Source organism: Cucurbita maxima, unplaced genomic scaffold, assembly GCF_002738345.1.
Source record: "Cucurbita maxima cultivar Rimu unplaced genomic scaffold, Cmax_1.0 Cma_Scf00010, whole genome shotgun sequence".
Classification (NCBI taxonomy): domain Eukaryota; kingdom Viridiplantae; phylum Streptophyta; class Magnoliopsida; order Cucurbitales; family Cucurbitaceae; genus Cucurbita; species Cucurbita maxima.
The window spans coordinates 3,210,003-3,222,437 of record NW_019272026.1 but is presented as its reverse complement, the minus strand read 5'-3'; the positions used below and the strand labels follow the sequence as shown (position 1 = coordinate 3,222,437).

Here is a 12,435-nt window from a genome sequence, read left to right as displayed (position 1 = left end):
TTTTTTTTTTTTTTTTTTTGTTCGTCTTGTGTTTATCGGTTCTTTCATCTGTATGAATTTGTTTGTGTATTGTGTTGGTTTAATCGATTTTCAGGTAAGGTTCACGGATCTCTGGCTCGTGCTGGGAAGGTGAGAGGTCAAACTCCGAAAGTAGCGAAGCAGGACAAGAAGAAGAAACCCCGTGGGCGTGCACACAAGCGGATGCAATACAATCGCAGATTCGTCACTGCTGGTAAACAATCGTTGTTAAATTCATTTGTTTTTTCCAGTTTGTTGGCGGTCTAGAATATCTGATTTAGGTTTTTATTTTGTCAATACTGTATTCAATCACTATTTTACGGAGTATGGTAATTGTGTTATTTGCTAGATTACACTTAGCTGTGTATCAGGATCGTTATCTTGATCACATTGTTGTGATTTTTCTATTAGGATTTGAGAGGCATCATTCTAACGTGTGATTTAAATTTGTTTGATCATTATAGTGGTTGGCTTTGGAAAGAAGAGAGGACCCAACTCCTCTGAGAAGTAAGCAAACGGCGAAATCATGAGGAGATTTTCCGCTCGAGAGGCATGGTTTTGTGATTTATTAAGCTTTTTCCTCCTATTTCTCATAGATGTTTTAGTTTATTGAAGATTTTGACCGTGTTAAAGATACTTATTTCGACAATATATTAAGAGTAAATGTGACCTGGACCTGAATTTTTGCTAGTCAATTATTTTCTCTCTCAATTTTCATATTTTCCGTTGCTGGTTTTAAGCTATATGTCGTTGCATGCCTAGAGTTCTCTTGATGACATTATTTGTCTTCATTTAAGCTTCAAAAAGGGTTTAATCTTCTGCATTCTATGTCATATTTGCATCAACTATATGGAGGGTGGCAGTTCTTGATGATTTGGGTGCGGGAACAAATTTAGGTTTCTGATAAAATAACACAAGCTTCCCCAAATCTGGATTCAGTTTTTGTCATTAGGGCTTGAGGTAGAGGAATCCTCTACCCAAAGAAACTAGGAGGGTCCATAGTTAACGATCTTTAGGTTACTCTTAGAAATTACATGATGTAATTGCCCTAAGTCCCGGAGTTGAACGTTTGTAAGTCTAGGTTTTTGGTAGATTATTTTATATGTTCCATTCCGAAGACTCTCTTTCCTATTATATGATGCAAATTCTAGGTGTCGTATGGGGTTCCACCTTTGAAAATGCGGGAAAATGGACCTTAAAAAAAGGTCATTTGAGCTTCGAACTTTGTCAGTTGCATTGATTCCAAATGTGGGATTGTGTAAAATCCCTAATATACATTTGTGAACTCTGAGATTCGCTCGCTAGGGTTTCTAAACACAAAGGGTATAGGATATCATCATTTTTCTCCTAAATTGCATGCAGAATGAGAGAGCTTTGGAATGAGTTCTTTGCAAATGGTGGAAGAGTAGAGTTGTAGTTTTACCTGATGAATGCTTCATCATGACAAGTTCCATTAGAGAAGATTAAACCTTTTCTGCTTGAAAGAGGAAGATTCCTTCGTTCCCTTTTAGCTTCTTTCTTAATTTTCTTAATTCGCAAATATTTTTTAGTAAATTTATCTTTGGGGTGATATTTTTAATATCCCAAGTGTGGATATATATTGCATAATTATACAAATGTGAACCTCGTTCCTCCTATATGCTAAAATTTCAGGGCAGAATTTTCGTTCTTTATGCTTACACTATGCAGAGTATATTAATTTTGTATCTAATATGTTTATTTTTTTTGTGTGACAATGGAACCAACCCAATTGGATGAAAGTCAATCTCAAGTATGATGCCCTCTACAAAAACATGCTCCAAACTCTATCAAAAATTGTATTCATATATTCATAAGCATATTTATAGAGTGTCAAAGAAGAAGGTAAAAGGAATTGAATGTTATGTCAAATAATGAAACATAGGAGAAAAATTTAACCGAGTTTTTGTTCATATAACCATCTTACTAAATTTTAAAATAAGGTATTAATTGGTTTAGATTTAAGGGTTTTAAAGTCTTATTTTTAGACAAAAATATTAAGAGTTATTTATTTTCTCATTGAAATTAAAAAAAAAAAAAATTAACTGCCCGAATCATTTTATTTTTTAAATTTTAAGGGTATTATTATTTTTTAATCATTTTTTTTGTTAATACTTTGAAAACCGAATCAACAAAAAAACATCACAAACCAATGAAGACCTCAAATTTCATTAAAAAGAAAAAAGAAAAAAAAAATCCATCACAGTTCACCGTCTCAAAATTGAATGTAATTGTAATTTAGAGTGTTTTGTGGGACCCGAGGTTGATGCCCAATCAACTGTGACCGACGTGGATTCCGTCGACGCTGTAAAGGGCCAAGAAACTTCCTCTCTCTCCCACCCCTCACTGAAACAACACGCCTAAGCAAACACCGAATCCAATTCACCTCTCAATCAGATCTGCCCTTCTTCTTTAATCTCCATTTCTCCACACCGGCAGCTCTTCGATTTCCGATCATCAGTTCTAAGGTATATACTCTTTCATCACTTTTCTTGGATCCAATTCACCATCTGTTTCAATTCCGATTCTGACCTAATTTCACGAATTGACTTCTTCTCAGACGAGATATGACTGATTATTTCTTGCTGTTGTTCCAGAAGTTCGGAGGTCGGTTCGAATCGCTGATAATCCACCATGTCTATGTTCAATAAGCTTTTTGGTAAACCTAAACAGGAGTCTAATGCTCTGGCGACGCTTGACAAACTAAACGAGGTATCATGGCGGGTTCACTATCTTTCTTCCTATCCGCCTCACCCATTTGTTCATTAGGGGTTGCTGTCTTTTCGTGTTATCACTCTTTCAGGCTAAAAGGAATTCTTGTATGCTCTTTTCAGACACTGGAAATGCTCGAGAAGAAGGAGAACGTACTTCTGAAAAAGGCTGCCACAGAGGTTGAGAAGGCCAAAGATTATACCAGAGCAAAGAACAAGCGGGGTATGACTTACAAGAAATGCTAGCAGTTTATTATTGATTGAAGCATTTTGACATTAAGTACGCAAATTATTGAAGTATAATGCTAGTAAACTTGCTAACTTGTTGATAGTTAAGTTAAGAGTGGCATAGTAATGCAACACCTTAGGATTCAATGTACTTTTTCTTCTCTTTTGTTAGGGGTGGGAATTGAGAGGGCTTCGGATGTTGTTTATCTATACTTGTTTTCTTTGGTGCAAGTTCTGTTGTGTTGGACTTCTTTTGTTCAGTATCCACCCCTGTTGTCTTTTCCATCTTATGACCTTGTTCCATTGGAAATATTTTGAAAGTTAGATAGATGGTTTAGAATTTTCAGATGCCCTTATACGTAGAAAGTACTAAAATATTTTGTTAATTTCCCAATTTCTGAAACTGTGCCTATCAAGTTGGGTGCTTCAAGGCCACTGTTAGCAGATATTGTCCTCTTCGGGCTTTATCTTTTGGGTTTCCCCTCAAGGTTTTTAAAATGCATCTGCTAGGGAGAGGTTTCCACACCCTTATAAACTCATTTTCCTCCCCAGCCGATGTGAGATCTCACAATCCACCCCCCTTTGGGCATACAACGTTCTTGCTGGCACACCGCCTCGTGTCTACCCCCTTCTGAGCTCAACCTCTTTGCTGGCTCATCACCCGGTGTCTAACTCTGATACCATTTGTAACCGCTCAAGCCCACCGCTAGCAAATATTGTCCTCTTTGGTCTTTCTCATTCGGGCTTCCCATCAAGGTTTTTAAAACGCGTCTACTAGGGAAAGGTTTCCACATTCTTATGAAAGATGTTTTGTTCTCCTCCCCAACTGATGTGTGATCTCACAATCAGGTTTTAAGCATCCACATTGCTGTAAATGGTCATGCCTTGTTTTGGCCTTCCCTGCTTTTATTTCGATTTTCAACTTTTTTGTTAGTTGTGTTTGTCACTTATCCAAGTTGGGGATGTGTTTCATTTCCAATGTGGATGCAAGATAATCAGTTGTTTGTACTTGCTGATTTTGGGGTATCTGCGTTTTCTTTTTCACATCTCCCATCACAAATGTGTAGAAACCTGTCAACTTCTTATGTTTCAAGTGTCAATGCCTTGGACTATTTTATGATAGGATCGGTGTGTTTCTACCTTCGATTTTCAATCTTCCCACATTCAATTTGTAGTAGAAACAGTAGCTGGCAATGTGGCATCAACGTTAACTATTTTATTTTATAGCTGCTATACAATGTTTGAAGAGGAAGAGACTATACGAACAACAGATAGAGCAGCTCGGCAACTTCCAATTGCGGATTCATGATCAGGTTATCTTTGGTGTTATGTCTGATATGAGACTAGTTAGACATATCCAGGTTTCCTCGTGCTGCTTGTTTATGTAACTTCGTGTCACATAAATATTCGTGTCGCAGATGATATTATTAGAAGGAGCAAAAGCCACAACCGAGACGGTAGATGCATTGAGGACCGGGGCAGCTGCAATGAAAGCAATGCAGAAAGCAACGTGAGTACCACATTGTTTCAGTCTACTTTCATGATTTGAGTCTGTTCAAAAATTTCAATTCTCTTTCAATTAGCTTCTATGAAAGTGCAGTGCAAGGCTTTTAGATGACCAGGTTGATGATGATGGAGCTTGAAATATTCTCGTTTTGCAGGAATATCGATGATGTGGATAAAACAATGGATGAAATCAATGAACAAACTGAGAACATGAAACAGATCCAAGAAGCACTATCAAATCCAATTGGTGCTGCAGCCGATTTTGATGAGGTTTTTGTTCACATTTAGTTTGTCTTCTCATTTTTTCCTGCAATTTTATGAATTGATCATCTACTAAACACATCTTTGTTGTACGCACAGGATGAACTGGAAGCGGAACTCGAAGAGCTAGAAGGTGCTGAGTTGGAAGAGCAACTCCTTCAACCTGCAACAACTGCTCCTGTTGCTCCAATTCCTGTCCCTGCTGGCCGACAAACTGCTCGACCTGCTCCTCAGAAACGAACTGCTGAGGAAGATGAGCTGGCAGCTCTGCAAGCTGAGATGGCACTTTGATTTAGTCTCCGTTATGGTTTTGAAGCAAGGTTCTTGGGTTAATCTTGTGTTGAATTCTTTCCCTTTGTTAGCGTTGAAGGCCTTCTAGATTGTGCTGTATATTGATCTGATGATATGTACCCAAGTTTGCATCTGGGGCTCAAGCTGCCATGGCTAAGATGTTTGTATGAAATTTTGCAGGTGGCACTGCCTGATGGTATATCCAAAAGAGAGGCGATGTGAAGAATTGGGCCGAGGTTGTACCGATGATTTGAACATTTTTTGCTAAGTTCAGCAAAGCTTGATGAACAGGTTTCTTTGTGATAATACCAAATAATAATTCAGATTGAATTTAGGCCGTATATACTCTGTAAATGAATAAAACATTATTGTGGTTAGTATTATGGGTAAGTGTCTCAATTTCACAGATGCCATGTGTAATTTTAAGTTGCTTATTTGAAAATCTTTGGTGTTGAGTTTGAGTTTGTTAATTCTTGAATTTTCTAACACAAAATTAAAATTTTAAAGCTTAATTAGATACAAAATTCATTTTTATATATAATAGATCGATTGAAGTGAAGTTTTTGAATACCTTTGAAAGTTCTAGGACTAAGTAGTCCAACTTCAAATCTTATGAACTAAACTAAACCTATAATTAAATCAGTTTTTTCCTACGAATTTCACAGGAGTTCTATAAACTCTGGTGCTGCATAAGAACACATTCCAATGCCTAAAAATGTTCATTGATCACATGCTTATAGCGCCTAAGAAGACAGATTACAGATTAATGAGCCATGAACGCAACATAACGTCGCAGACATCTCGGTGTTCTGGAAACTGACCTCCATTTAATCTAAGAATTGACATGTTTCTTATTTACCACGTATAACTAACGAACAGTGCTCTATATATATGGGGTGAATTTCAGTCGAACTGTAGCTCATGATCTATGACGCTGTTGCCTCAGAATCATTAAGACATAAAACATGCGGTTAAATCAACTTGAAGCTTCTGCCCACTTTAATCGACAACTGAGCTCAGAGGAGCTGGTGACAACTCCAAATAATCAAAATCATCCGTGATGCCAACCTGCGTTTACACACAGCCAATAACTCAGAGAATTTTTAACTAGAGATATTGAGACCCATTTTCTTGGGACGTATAGGTTTGTTTCTTATCTTTCCAAAACTGTGAAAAGCAACGTTATGAAAAGTTGAAGATAAGGAATTTGACGTGCGTGCTATATTTGAGCACATCTTTAGTTCTTGCAGAAGGGCAATTTTACCAAAGAAGTGCGGTTTACCTCTTTATACAGGTTCTCTAGTTGTTCTTTGGCCTGTGGAAAGTTGTTTGAACACCATTGTCGCAAAGTGAAAATGTTGTCTGCGTGTTAATAAACAGAGTTTTGAAAGAAATTTCAAATGGGCACGAGAGAAAAAAAGACAGAAAACTAGTTGGCAGCTTATGGTCAGAATGCATACCTGTCCATCGGTTGGCTGCAGCATGAGCATCTTCAATTGCATTTTCTGTCCCATAAGATGTTCATGTTTAGCACACAGCGATATCAAGAAAGAATTAATCAGCTGAAACCCATTTTCTATAGAAAAAATCTAAAAAATGGTAAGAGAAACTCAACTCATTGCTTCAAAGGCTGCTGGATCATTATCTGCATATTGTACCATCTCATCCTGGGAATGACTAGATTGTCAAAGAAGCGTGAAAACTAAAAGATCATCGTGATCGATTTTTTTTCCAATAAAAAAGAGAAAGAAATCCAGAATACAAGCAAAACCTTTAGCTCTTTATGCTTCAGTTCAATGGCTTTTAATTGAGCTAGGGCTTCCTCTCGTTCTTCCTGGCATGAAGAAAGCATTCATGATAGAAGGACAAATATTTTTCATAAATTACCTTTTGCTTAAAATATAATCACTCACAGATTCCTCTCTTCCCTTCTTTAATGCATTACTCTGCTCAGTAAGTTCTTCCAGTCTATTCTTACTGGTTTGGAGATCAGATTCAAGTTTACGATGCACATTCCGCAGCTGGAACGAAGAGGGACATGAGATGTTTTGGAGGTACAAATTCAATGGAATATTCAGATGATTTAATATTTAGAGAGAGCTTGGACACATCATAAATATAAAGCCTTTGAAGTGAGTTAGACAAATCATGATACAATTGATATAAACTTCACCTGATTACCAGCACAGCTTGGTAGACTCCAAAAATAGACCTGAAGTTTACAACCATACATAAATACATAGCAAATTGAAAAAACAGATTCATAAATGCATGAGAGACAATCATGTCCGAAGGCTATGACCCATACGCAAAGAATAAGTCATGGTGCAAATAGAATAAACACAATAATGGATGATTCAAAGTTTCATCTCAAAAATTCTACTCACTGAAGTTCCAATCTTCTCTTTTGAAACCAGGTCATCGTCCACTAAACTTTGCACAACGTCTTTCACTGACTGAGAAATCACACCTTTCCTGGGACCCAATTTTTCAAGCTCCTTGAGCTGAAACGAGAAAAAGGAAGGAAGCTTTTTATTGTAAATAATGAAGTAAAAGGAATAGGAAATGAAACTGCAGGACTTCCAAAATTGAAGAATAGAAGTGCAAGTATGCTCACAAGGAAAAAGTCTTGAGAATCGTAAAAGATCTGAAGCATCTTCTCGCGCTTCTCTTCCAGAGAAAGGCCTCTTTTCTTAGACTGTTTCGCAAATTAAATTTCAAGAAATGCATAAATGTTAGACCACAAACCTGATATCTAGAATCGATATTTTGTCAAAATCATAAAGGAAATTGAGTAAACCGTATTAAAACCAGGAAATCCCTAAATTTGAATTCTACTTCATAGTGAAGGATTCCTTCAGCAAAATGCTCGTTAAACTAAATATCCTAAACTGAGAATCGTCAACGATTAAAATCGCTCCAACTCTAATCTTCCACATCAAGATAGAATGTAAAGAAAATTCAACCTATCAAACACAAAAGAAAGGAACAACCACACCCGAGGTCGCGCATTCTGAGCGTAAATCAAGCGCGACGGAAGATTTTCATTTCATCGAATTTTAGATTACATAGAAGAGCAAAACTATTCTACACGATCGGATGATGAAACAAGTACGGCTACGATTGTAACAAATGAACTTGATGAATTGACAGAAAAATAAAATTAGTAAATTAGGGTTTTAGGAGAGAGAACCTTACCATGGATCCTCTGAGATTAAGAGTGTCGGAGAAGGCTCCAGAGAAATGCGGGAAGGGTGAAGCCGTTCCGCAAGGCGGGAAAGTTTTTATTCCTTCGCTCCATCCGATTCTTAAAAATATTTTTGTTACATTAGAAACTTATTTTTTATCGTTTAATTTTTAGATTAAATTAAATTAAATTTAGTATGTGTATAATACATTTTTAATATATTATAATTAAAAAAAATTCAAAATTTTTAAAAATTAAATCAAATGTTAAAGAAGAAAGTAATTTAATTTTTTTAAAAAAATATGAGAAATTTTAATATTTAAATTGTCATTTTTTAAAGTTATATTTTTGTTTTATATATACTCCGAGTTATTTTCTTTCATTTGTTCAACATTTACACCAATTTTTTAATCAGATTCAATTCCTTTGAAATATAAATAAAATTTTAAATGTCATAATTCTCGAAGAGAAGTATACAACACTTCAAAACATCATTAATGTTATTGTGGAGAAAAAAAGAGAAACGGAAAATGACCGTTTTGACCTTATAGTCAAATTTTAGCTTTCTCTCTCTCTCTCTCCTTTGACCAAGTCTTCAACTTGTAAAATATAGTCAAAGTTGATAAGGGGTTGGTCTGTTTGAGTTGCGACATTGTCATTTGTAAGATAGCTAAGTATGTTAGTTTCTGAACCGAATGGGAACAAACATTTTTGGTAATTGAAAATTACATTCTGCTCTCCAATCACCCTACAACATCCTCCATATTTCTTCCTCACTATTTTGACTTTCCAGATCGCAACGAAAACGGGTCCTGAAAAAGGGTCCCGAAGGAGTTAATTATTCTCGACCCGAAAAAGGGTCGCAAAGGAGTTAATTATTCTCAGAGAGAAATGAGTGTCAACGAAACCCCTCTAGGATGAGTGCCAACATCACAGTTCTTAGAGAGAAATGAGTGTCAGCGAAACCCCGAACGAGAAACCCCGAAAGAGAATGAACGGTGAGAAACCCCTCCTTCCAGGGCAACAACGGAAGGAAGGAAATGAGGCTAACCTCTTGGTATGTACGCAACCATTTCATTCAATTTGTAATGTTCCAGAAACTCACGAACACATTACTGAAGCTACAATTATGTTTTACCGACTTCTTTATAAAGATATCAAAAAAGAGTAGCGAATTCAAAAGGCAAGCTAATTCCTTACAATAATTCAAGAACTAAATTCTAAACGTACCACACGTTTAAACCAAACCCATTAAAATAATATCACTTCCCTGTTCCCTCCATCCCTCGGAGGGAACTTCAATTTTCAATTCCCCCAATCCCACGCAACTTACTTGTTCATAATCCTATCCCCAAAAGAACCAGTGGCAATCAAGATCATCCTCCCTTCAAATTCTGGGTTTAGAGAAACTATGATTGGATAGAAGCGACCCAAATTCATCCACATAATTGCATTAAGAACATTAACTTACAATATAATCACAATGATCAGAGAGGCCATGATCCTACGGATCATCCAGTTACCATACCTATACATTAAGTCAAGACGGATTTCTTTTCTTCTCCATCAAAATATAGTTTCTAAATTCTTTCAACCCACCTCAAAATCTAAAAACAGAGCAATATATACACATATTTAAGCCTTACATGCGTAAAAATTAAATCCTATAGTCCTCCAGTTTCAGCTGGGCTGCGTCCCATTCTGTATTTACATATGAAGAAAAAGGCTTAGCTTAGGCTAGTTTGTTCTTCAAATCAGAATTGAATTGTGACTAAGAGAATAACACGATTGTACCAACCAAAAGTTTTGATTTCCATACTCACTTCAGCAGCTCTGATACCCATCCAACGTCTGGTGTGCAAGCTGAAGAGCTTGAATCCACCAGGTCCAGAGAATTTTCCTTGCTCAGCTTCTCCAGCATCTTCGCCCTCAGCTCCCTTCCTGATTCCACTCGCTCCATAGCTGGTTCCTCCTGCAATCCGTGGTCCGAGAAGTCGAGCCGCCCAACTCCAGGAGCAGTTGGAGCCCGAGTTGGTGTTGTTGGAAGGCTACAGAATCCATGGCAGACTCGAGACGGATAACCAGGGGATCCAATCTGAACATTCCAGGACGATGGTAGAGACTTCACCTTGCTCAGATGCAAGTTCCGGAGAGATGCGACCATTTCATTAATGGAGCTTGAGCCAAGAGATCGGCCGAGCGATCGAGTCATGGGAGATAACGGTGGGGAGTCTACTGGAGTCGCCGACGGTGATACAGACACCGGAGAAGACAGAAACGGCATCGATTTGGCACAGGATCCATCCAAACACTGCCGTACAGGAGATTCGTCGTACGGCTCGGGGGAGTACGCGCTTCTCGGGCTCTGCTGTGGCAAAACCCTAAGTTGCTCAGGAGTGTGAGCGAAGAAACAGACCCTCCGTCGACAGTTCGTCCCGTCCTTGCACGGCTGAGTCCTGTAACGAGCAGGATGGAGCCAACACTCGAATACACCATGTGCAAACTCACACGAATCGCCTTTTTTACAGTTACCTTTACGAAAGTCGGGACAAGCCGTACCAGAGTAATGATACTTCCTCGGATCTCTCCGGCGAGCCTTCTCGCCTGGATGTGCGAACGGACACTCCGTCCAATCATGAGACCGTCCTCGCGTGCACTTCCTCACCTTAAACTCAAATATCCGGAAATTATCGCAGGAGTACGCATCCACCGGAACGTCCGATTCCCGCCCGGATAATTCCGAATCCGATTCAATCTCTGACACGTTCGTATATCGCTGGAGTGCCGCTAGAGCTTCTTTCAGATAATAGGAAGAGTAATCGCCACCATTGGCATTTCCATCGGAACTCACCGAGATTCCACTCAGAGGATAAGTAAACCGCGTCTCGCTTGCAGGCTCCTCCGGTATCGTCAAAGGAGTGATGTGAACCACCGGACCAGGGCGGTGGCGTTCGCCGATGATCATATCGTCAGCCGAAAAACACGATAGTGAGTTGCAGTTGCAGTTGCAGTATCAAACAACGCCCTCCCTTGTCTAAGCCACCGCCATACCCCCATGGCGTTTATAAACTACTTGGAGACCAAGCCATCCACCAGAGTTAGGTTAAAGAAACCGTGGTTAAGTTAAACAACTCAACATGGTTCCATTTTTAAACTCCGTTAAAAAAAAATAACGGAGACGGGGATTCTCTGGTTGCCTCCAGTAGTTACCGCGGTTCTAGAGAGTTCCACGAACGCAGATATTCGAAAATCACAGTAACCTGAAGCTCCACGTGGCAAAATCCTATGGTCGCTTTGGTTCATCGGACGCTCACCGCAGTCTTAATAAATTTGCATTTCACATAATTAATAACACCATTAATATCCCCACTTACATAACCATACAAAATTAAATACAGCTGACACCGGAACTTAATCTAATAATAATAAAAATAATAATAAGAAAACCAAAAAAAAAAAAAGTTAAAAATATTTAATTATGGTAGATATTTATGTATGTATATACGGAATTAAAGAAAAAAAATAAAAAAAGAAAAAGAAGAAGAGAAGGGGATAGTGACAAAAGGTGGGAGAGAGTGAGCATAAAGAAAGGCAGGAGGAAGAGATGTCGGTAGTGATGGAGCAGGGACACTTGGCGGCCTCAAAGGAGGGGTGGGTGCCCTTTATTGCGGCACGTAGCCCCTTTCTCCCATGCCTACGCCTGCCCTTTTCTCACTGCTTCCACTGCATTCTATACCCCACCCTCCTTATATCAATTTATTACTTTTTAGTTTCTTTTTTTTTTTTTAATTACAATTTTGCTTTTTTATTTAAATATTTATGTTTTATTAAAATTCTCATAATTAAACTACTAAATTTAGAATTTAATTTTAAATTATTAGTTCATCCATTAAGTATGTTTAAATCTATTAAAAAAGTAAAAAATATATTTTTTTATGTACTCATCCAAATTATCAAATTCTCCTCCATTTTAATTATTAATATAACATTTTTTAATAATAAAAAAAATAACTCAATAGTTTAATTTGAAAATAGGACGGTTGTAAATTTAATTTGGAATGCATATTTTGACAGAAAAACAAGACTAAACGACAATGAATAATTATGTCACAACATTATTATTTTTACCATACAGAAACTAAATTTATTTTTATTTGACCATATATATATATATATATATATATTTGCAAATAAAAAAAAAAAAAAAAAAAAAAA

General features: G+C 37.5%; 5 protein-coding genes across 11 annotated transcripts in view; 2 read left to right on the top strand and 3 right to left on the bottom strand.

Moving 5' to 3' along the window:
* Positions 1 to 713, top strand: part of LOC111485322 (40S ribosomal protein S30) — a 1,394-nt gene extending 681 nt beyond the window's left edge. Inside the window, exons 2-3 of the mRNA XM_023132152.1 lie at positions 95 to 232; positions 483 to 713. Of these exons, the coding sequence (XP_022987920.1) occupies positions 95 to 232; positions 483 to 529 (185 nt within the window). The 3' untranslated portion in view covers positions 530 to 713. The remainder of the gene's footprint in view (positions 1 to 94; positions 233 to 482) is intronic.
* Positions 1 to 12,435, bottom strand: part of LOC111485296 (inositol oxygenase 2-like) — a 20,048-nt gene that overhangs the window by 4,188 nt on the left and 3,425 nt on the right. The window contains exon 2 of one of the 2 annotated variants that reach the window (XM_023132122.1): positions 6,976 to 6,982. The gene's annotated coding sequence lies outside the window, so the exon portion shown is untranslated. The remainder of the gene's footprint in view (positions 1 to 6,975; positions 6,983 to 12,435) is intronic. The other variant, XM_023132121.1, reaches the window with a different exon arrangement.
* LOC111485275 (vacuolar protein sorting-associated protein 32 homolog 2-like) lies at positions 2,364 to 5,494 on the top strand. Of its 4 annotated transcripts, none has more exons than XM_023132089.1 (8): positions 2,364 to 2,504; positions 2,634 to 2,748; positions 2,871 to 2,970; positions 4,203 to 4,288; positions 4,394 to 4,485; positions 4,637 to 4,751; positions 4,842 to 5,057; positions 5,210 to 5,494. In XM_023132089.1, exons 2-7 carry the CDS (start codon positions 2,671 to 2,673, stop codon positions 5,031 to 5,033), a joined length of 663 nt encoding a protein of 220 aa, XP_022987857.1. In that variant the 5' UTR covers positions 2,364 to 2,504; positions 2,634 to 2,670; the 3' UTR covers positions 5,034 to 5,057; positions 5,210 to 5,494. The 4 variants fall into 4 exon arrangements, with proteins under 4 accessions (XP_022987857.1, XP_022987856.1, XP_022987859.1 ...); XM_023132088.1 differs by having other exon boundaries at positions 4,842 to 5,062; positions 5,214 to 5,441; XM_023132091.1 differs by having other exon boundaries at positions 2,366 to 2,504; positions 2,637 to 2,748; positions 4,842 to 5,062; positions 5,214 to 5,441.
* Positions 5,720 to 8,333, bottom strand: LOC111485279 (meiotic nuclear division protein 1 homolog). Of its 3 annotated transcripts, none has more exons than XM_023132099.1 (10): positions 8,232 to 8,333; positions 7,651 to 7,731; positions 7,421 to 7,537; positions 7,207 to 7,245; positions 6,947 to 7,054; positions 6,805 to 6,867; positions 6,649 to 6,700; positions 6,494 to 6,538; positions 6,316 to 6,395; positions 5,720 to 6,101 (listed from the first exon to the last, which is right to left on the bottom strand). In XM_023132099.1, the coding sequence occupies exons 1-10, from the start codon at positions 8,232 to 8,234 to the stop codon at positions 6,033 to 6,035; spliced, it is 657 nt and encodes a 218-aa protein (XP_022987867.1). In that variant the 5' UTR covers positions 8,235 to 8,333; the 3' UTR covers positions 5,720 to 6,032. The 3 variants fall into 3 exon arrangements, with proteins under 3 accessions (XP_022987867.1, XP_022987869.1, XP_022987868.1); XM_023132101.1 differs by lacking the exon at positions 8,232 to 8,333 and adding an exon at positions 7,999 to 8,203; XM_023132100.1 differs by lacking the exon at positions 7,207 to 7,245.
* LOC111485211 (zinc finger CCCH domain-containing protein 20-like) lies at positions 9,636 to 11,270 on the bottom strand. The gene has a single exon (XM_023131988.1). It carries the CDS (start codon positions 11,183 to 11,185, stop codon positions 10,040 to 10,042), a length of 1,146 nt encoding a protein of 381 aa, XP_022987756.1. The 5' UTR covers positions 11,186 to 11,270; the 3' UTR covers positions 9,636 to 10,039.

Coding starts and splice junctions, on each gene's coding strand:
- LOC111485275 (XM_023132089.1), top strand. CDS start 2,671: ATGTCTATGTTCAATAAGCTTTTTGGTAAACCTAAACAGGAGTCTAAT. Junction 4,486..4,636: donor AAAGCAATGCAGAAAGCAAC/GTGAGTACCACA, acceptor CTCGTTTTGCAG/GAATATCGATGATGTGGATA. Junction 4,752..4,841: donor CTGCAGCCGATTTTGATGAG/GTTTTTGTTCAC, acceptor TTGTACGCACAG/GATGAACTGGAAGCGGAACT.
- LOC111485279 (XM_023132099.1), bottom strand. Junction 7,246..7,420: donor AAGAGAAGATTGGAACTTCA/GTGAGTAGAATT, acceptor TGTAAACTTCAG/GTCTATTTTTGGAGTCTACC. Junction 6,102..6,315: donor TAGAGAACCTGTATAAAGAG/GTAAACCGCACT, acceptor GTGTAAACGCAG/GTTGGCATCACGGATGATTT.
- LOC111485211 (XM_023131988.1), bottom strand. CDS start 11,185: ATGATCATCGGCGAACGCCACCGCCCTGGTCCGGTGGTTCACATCACT.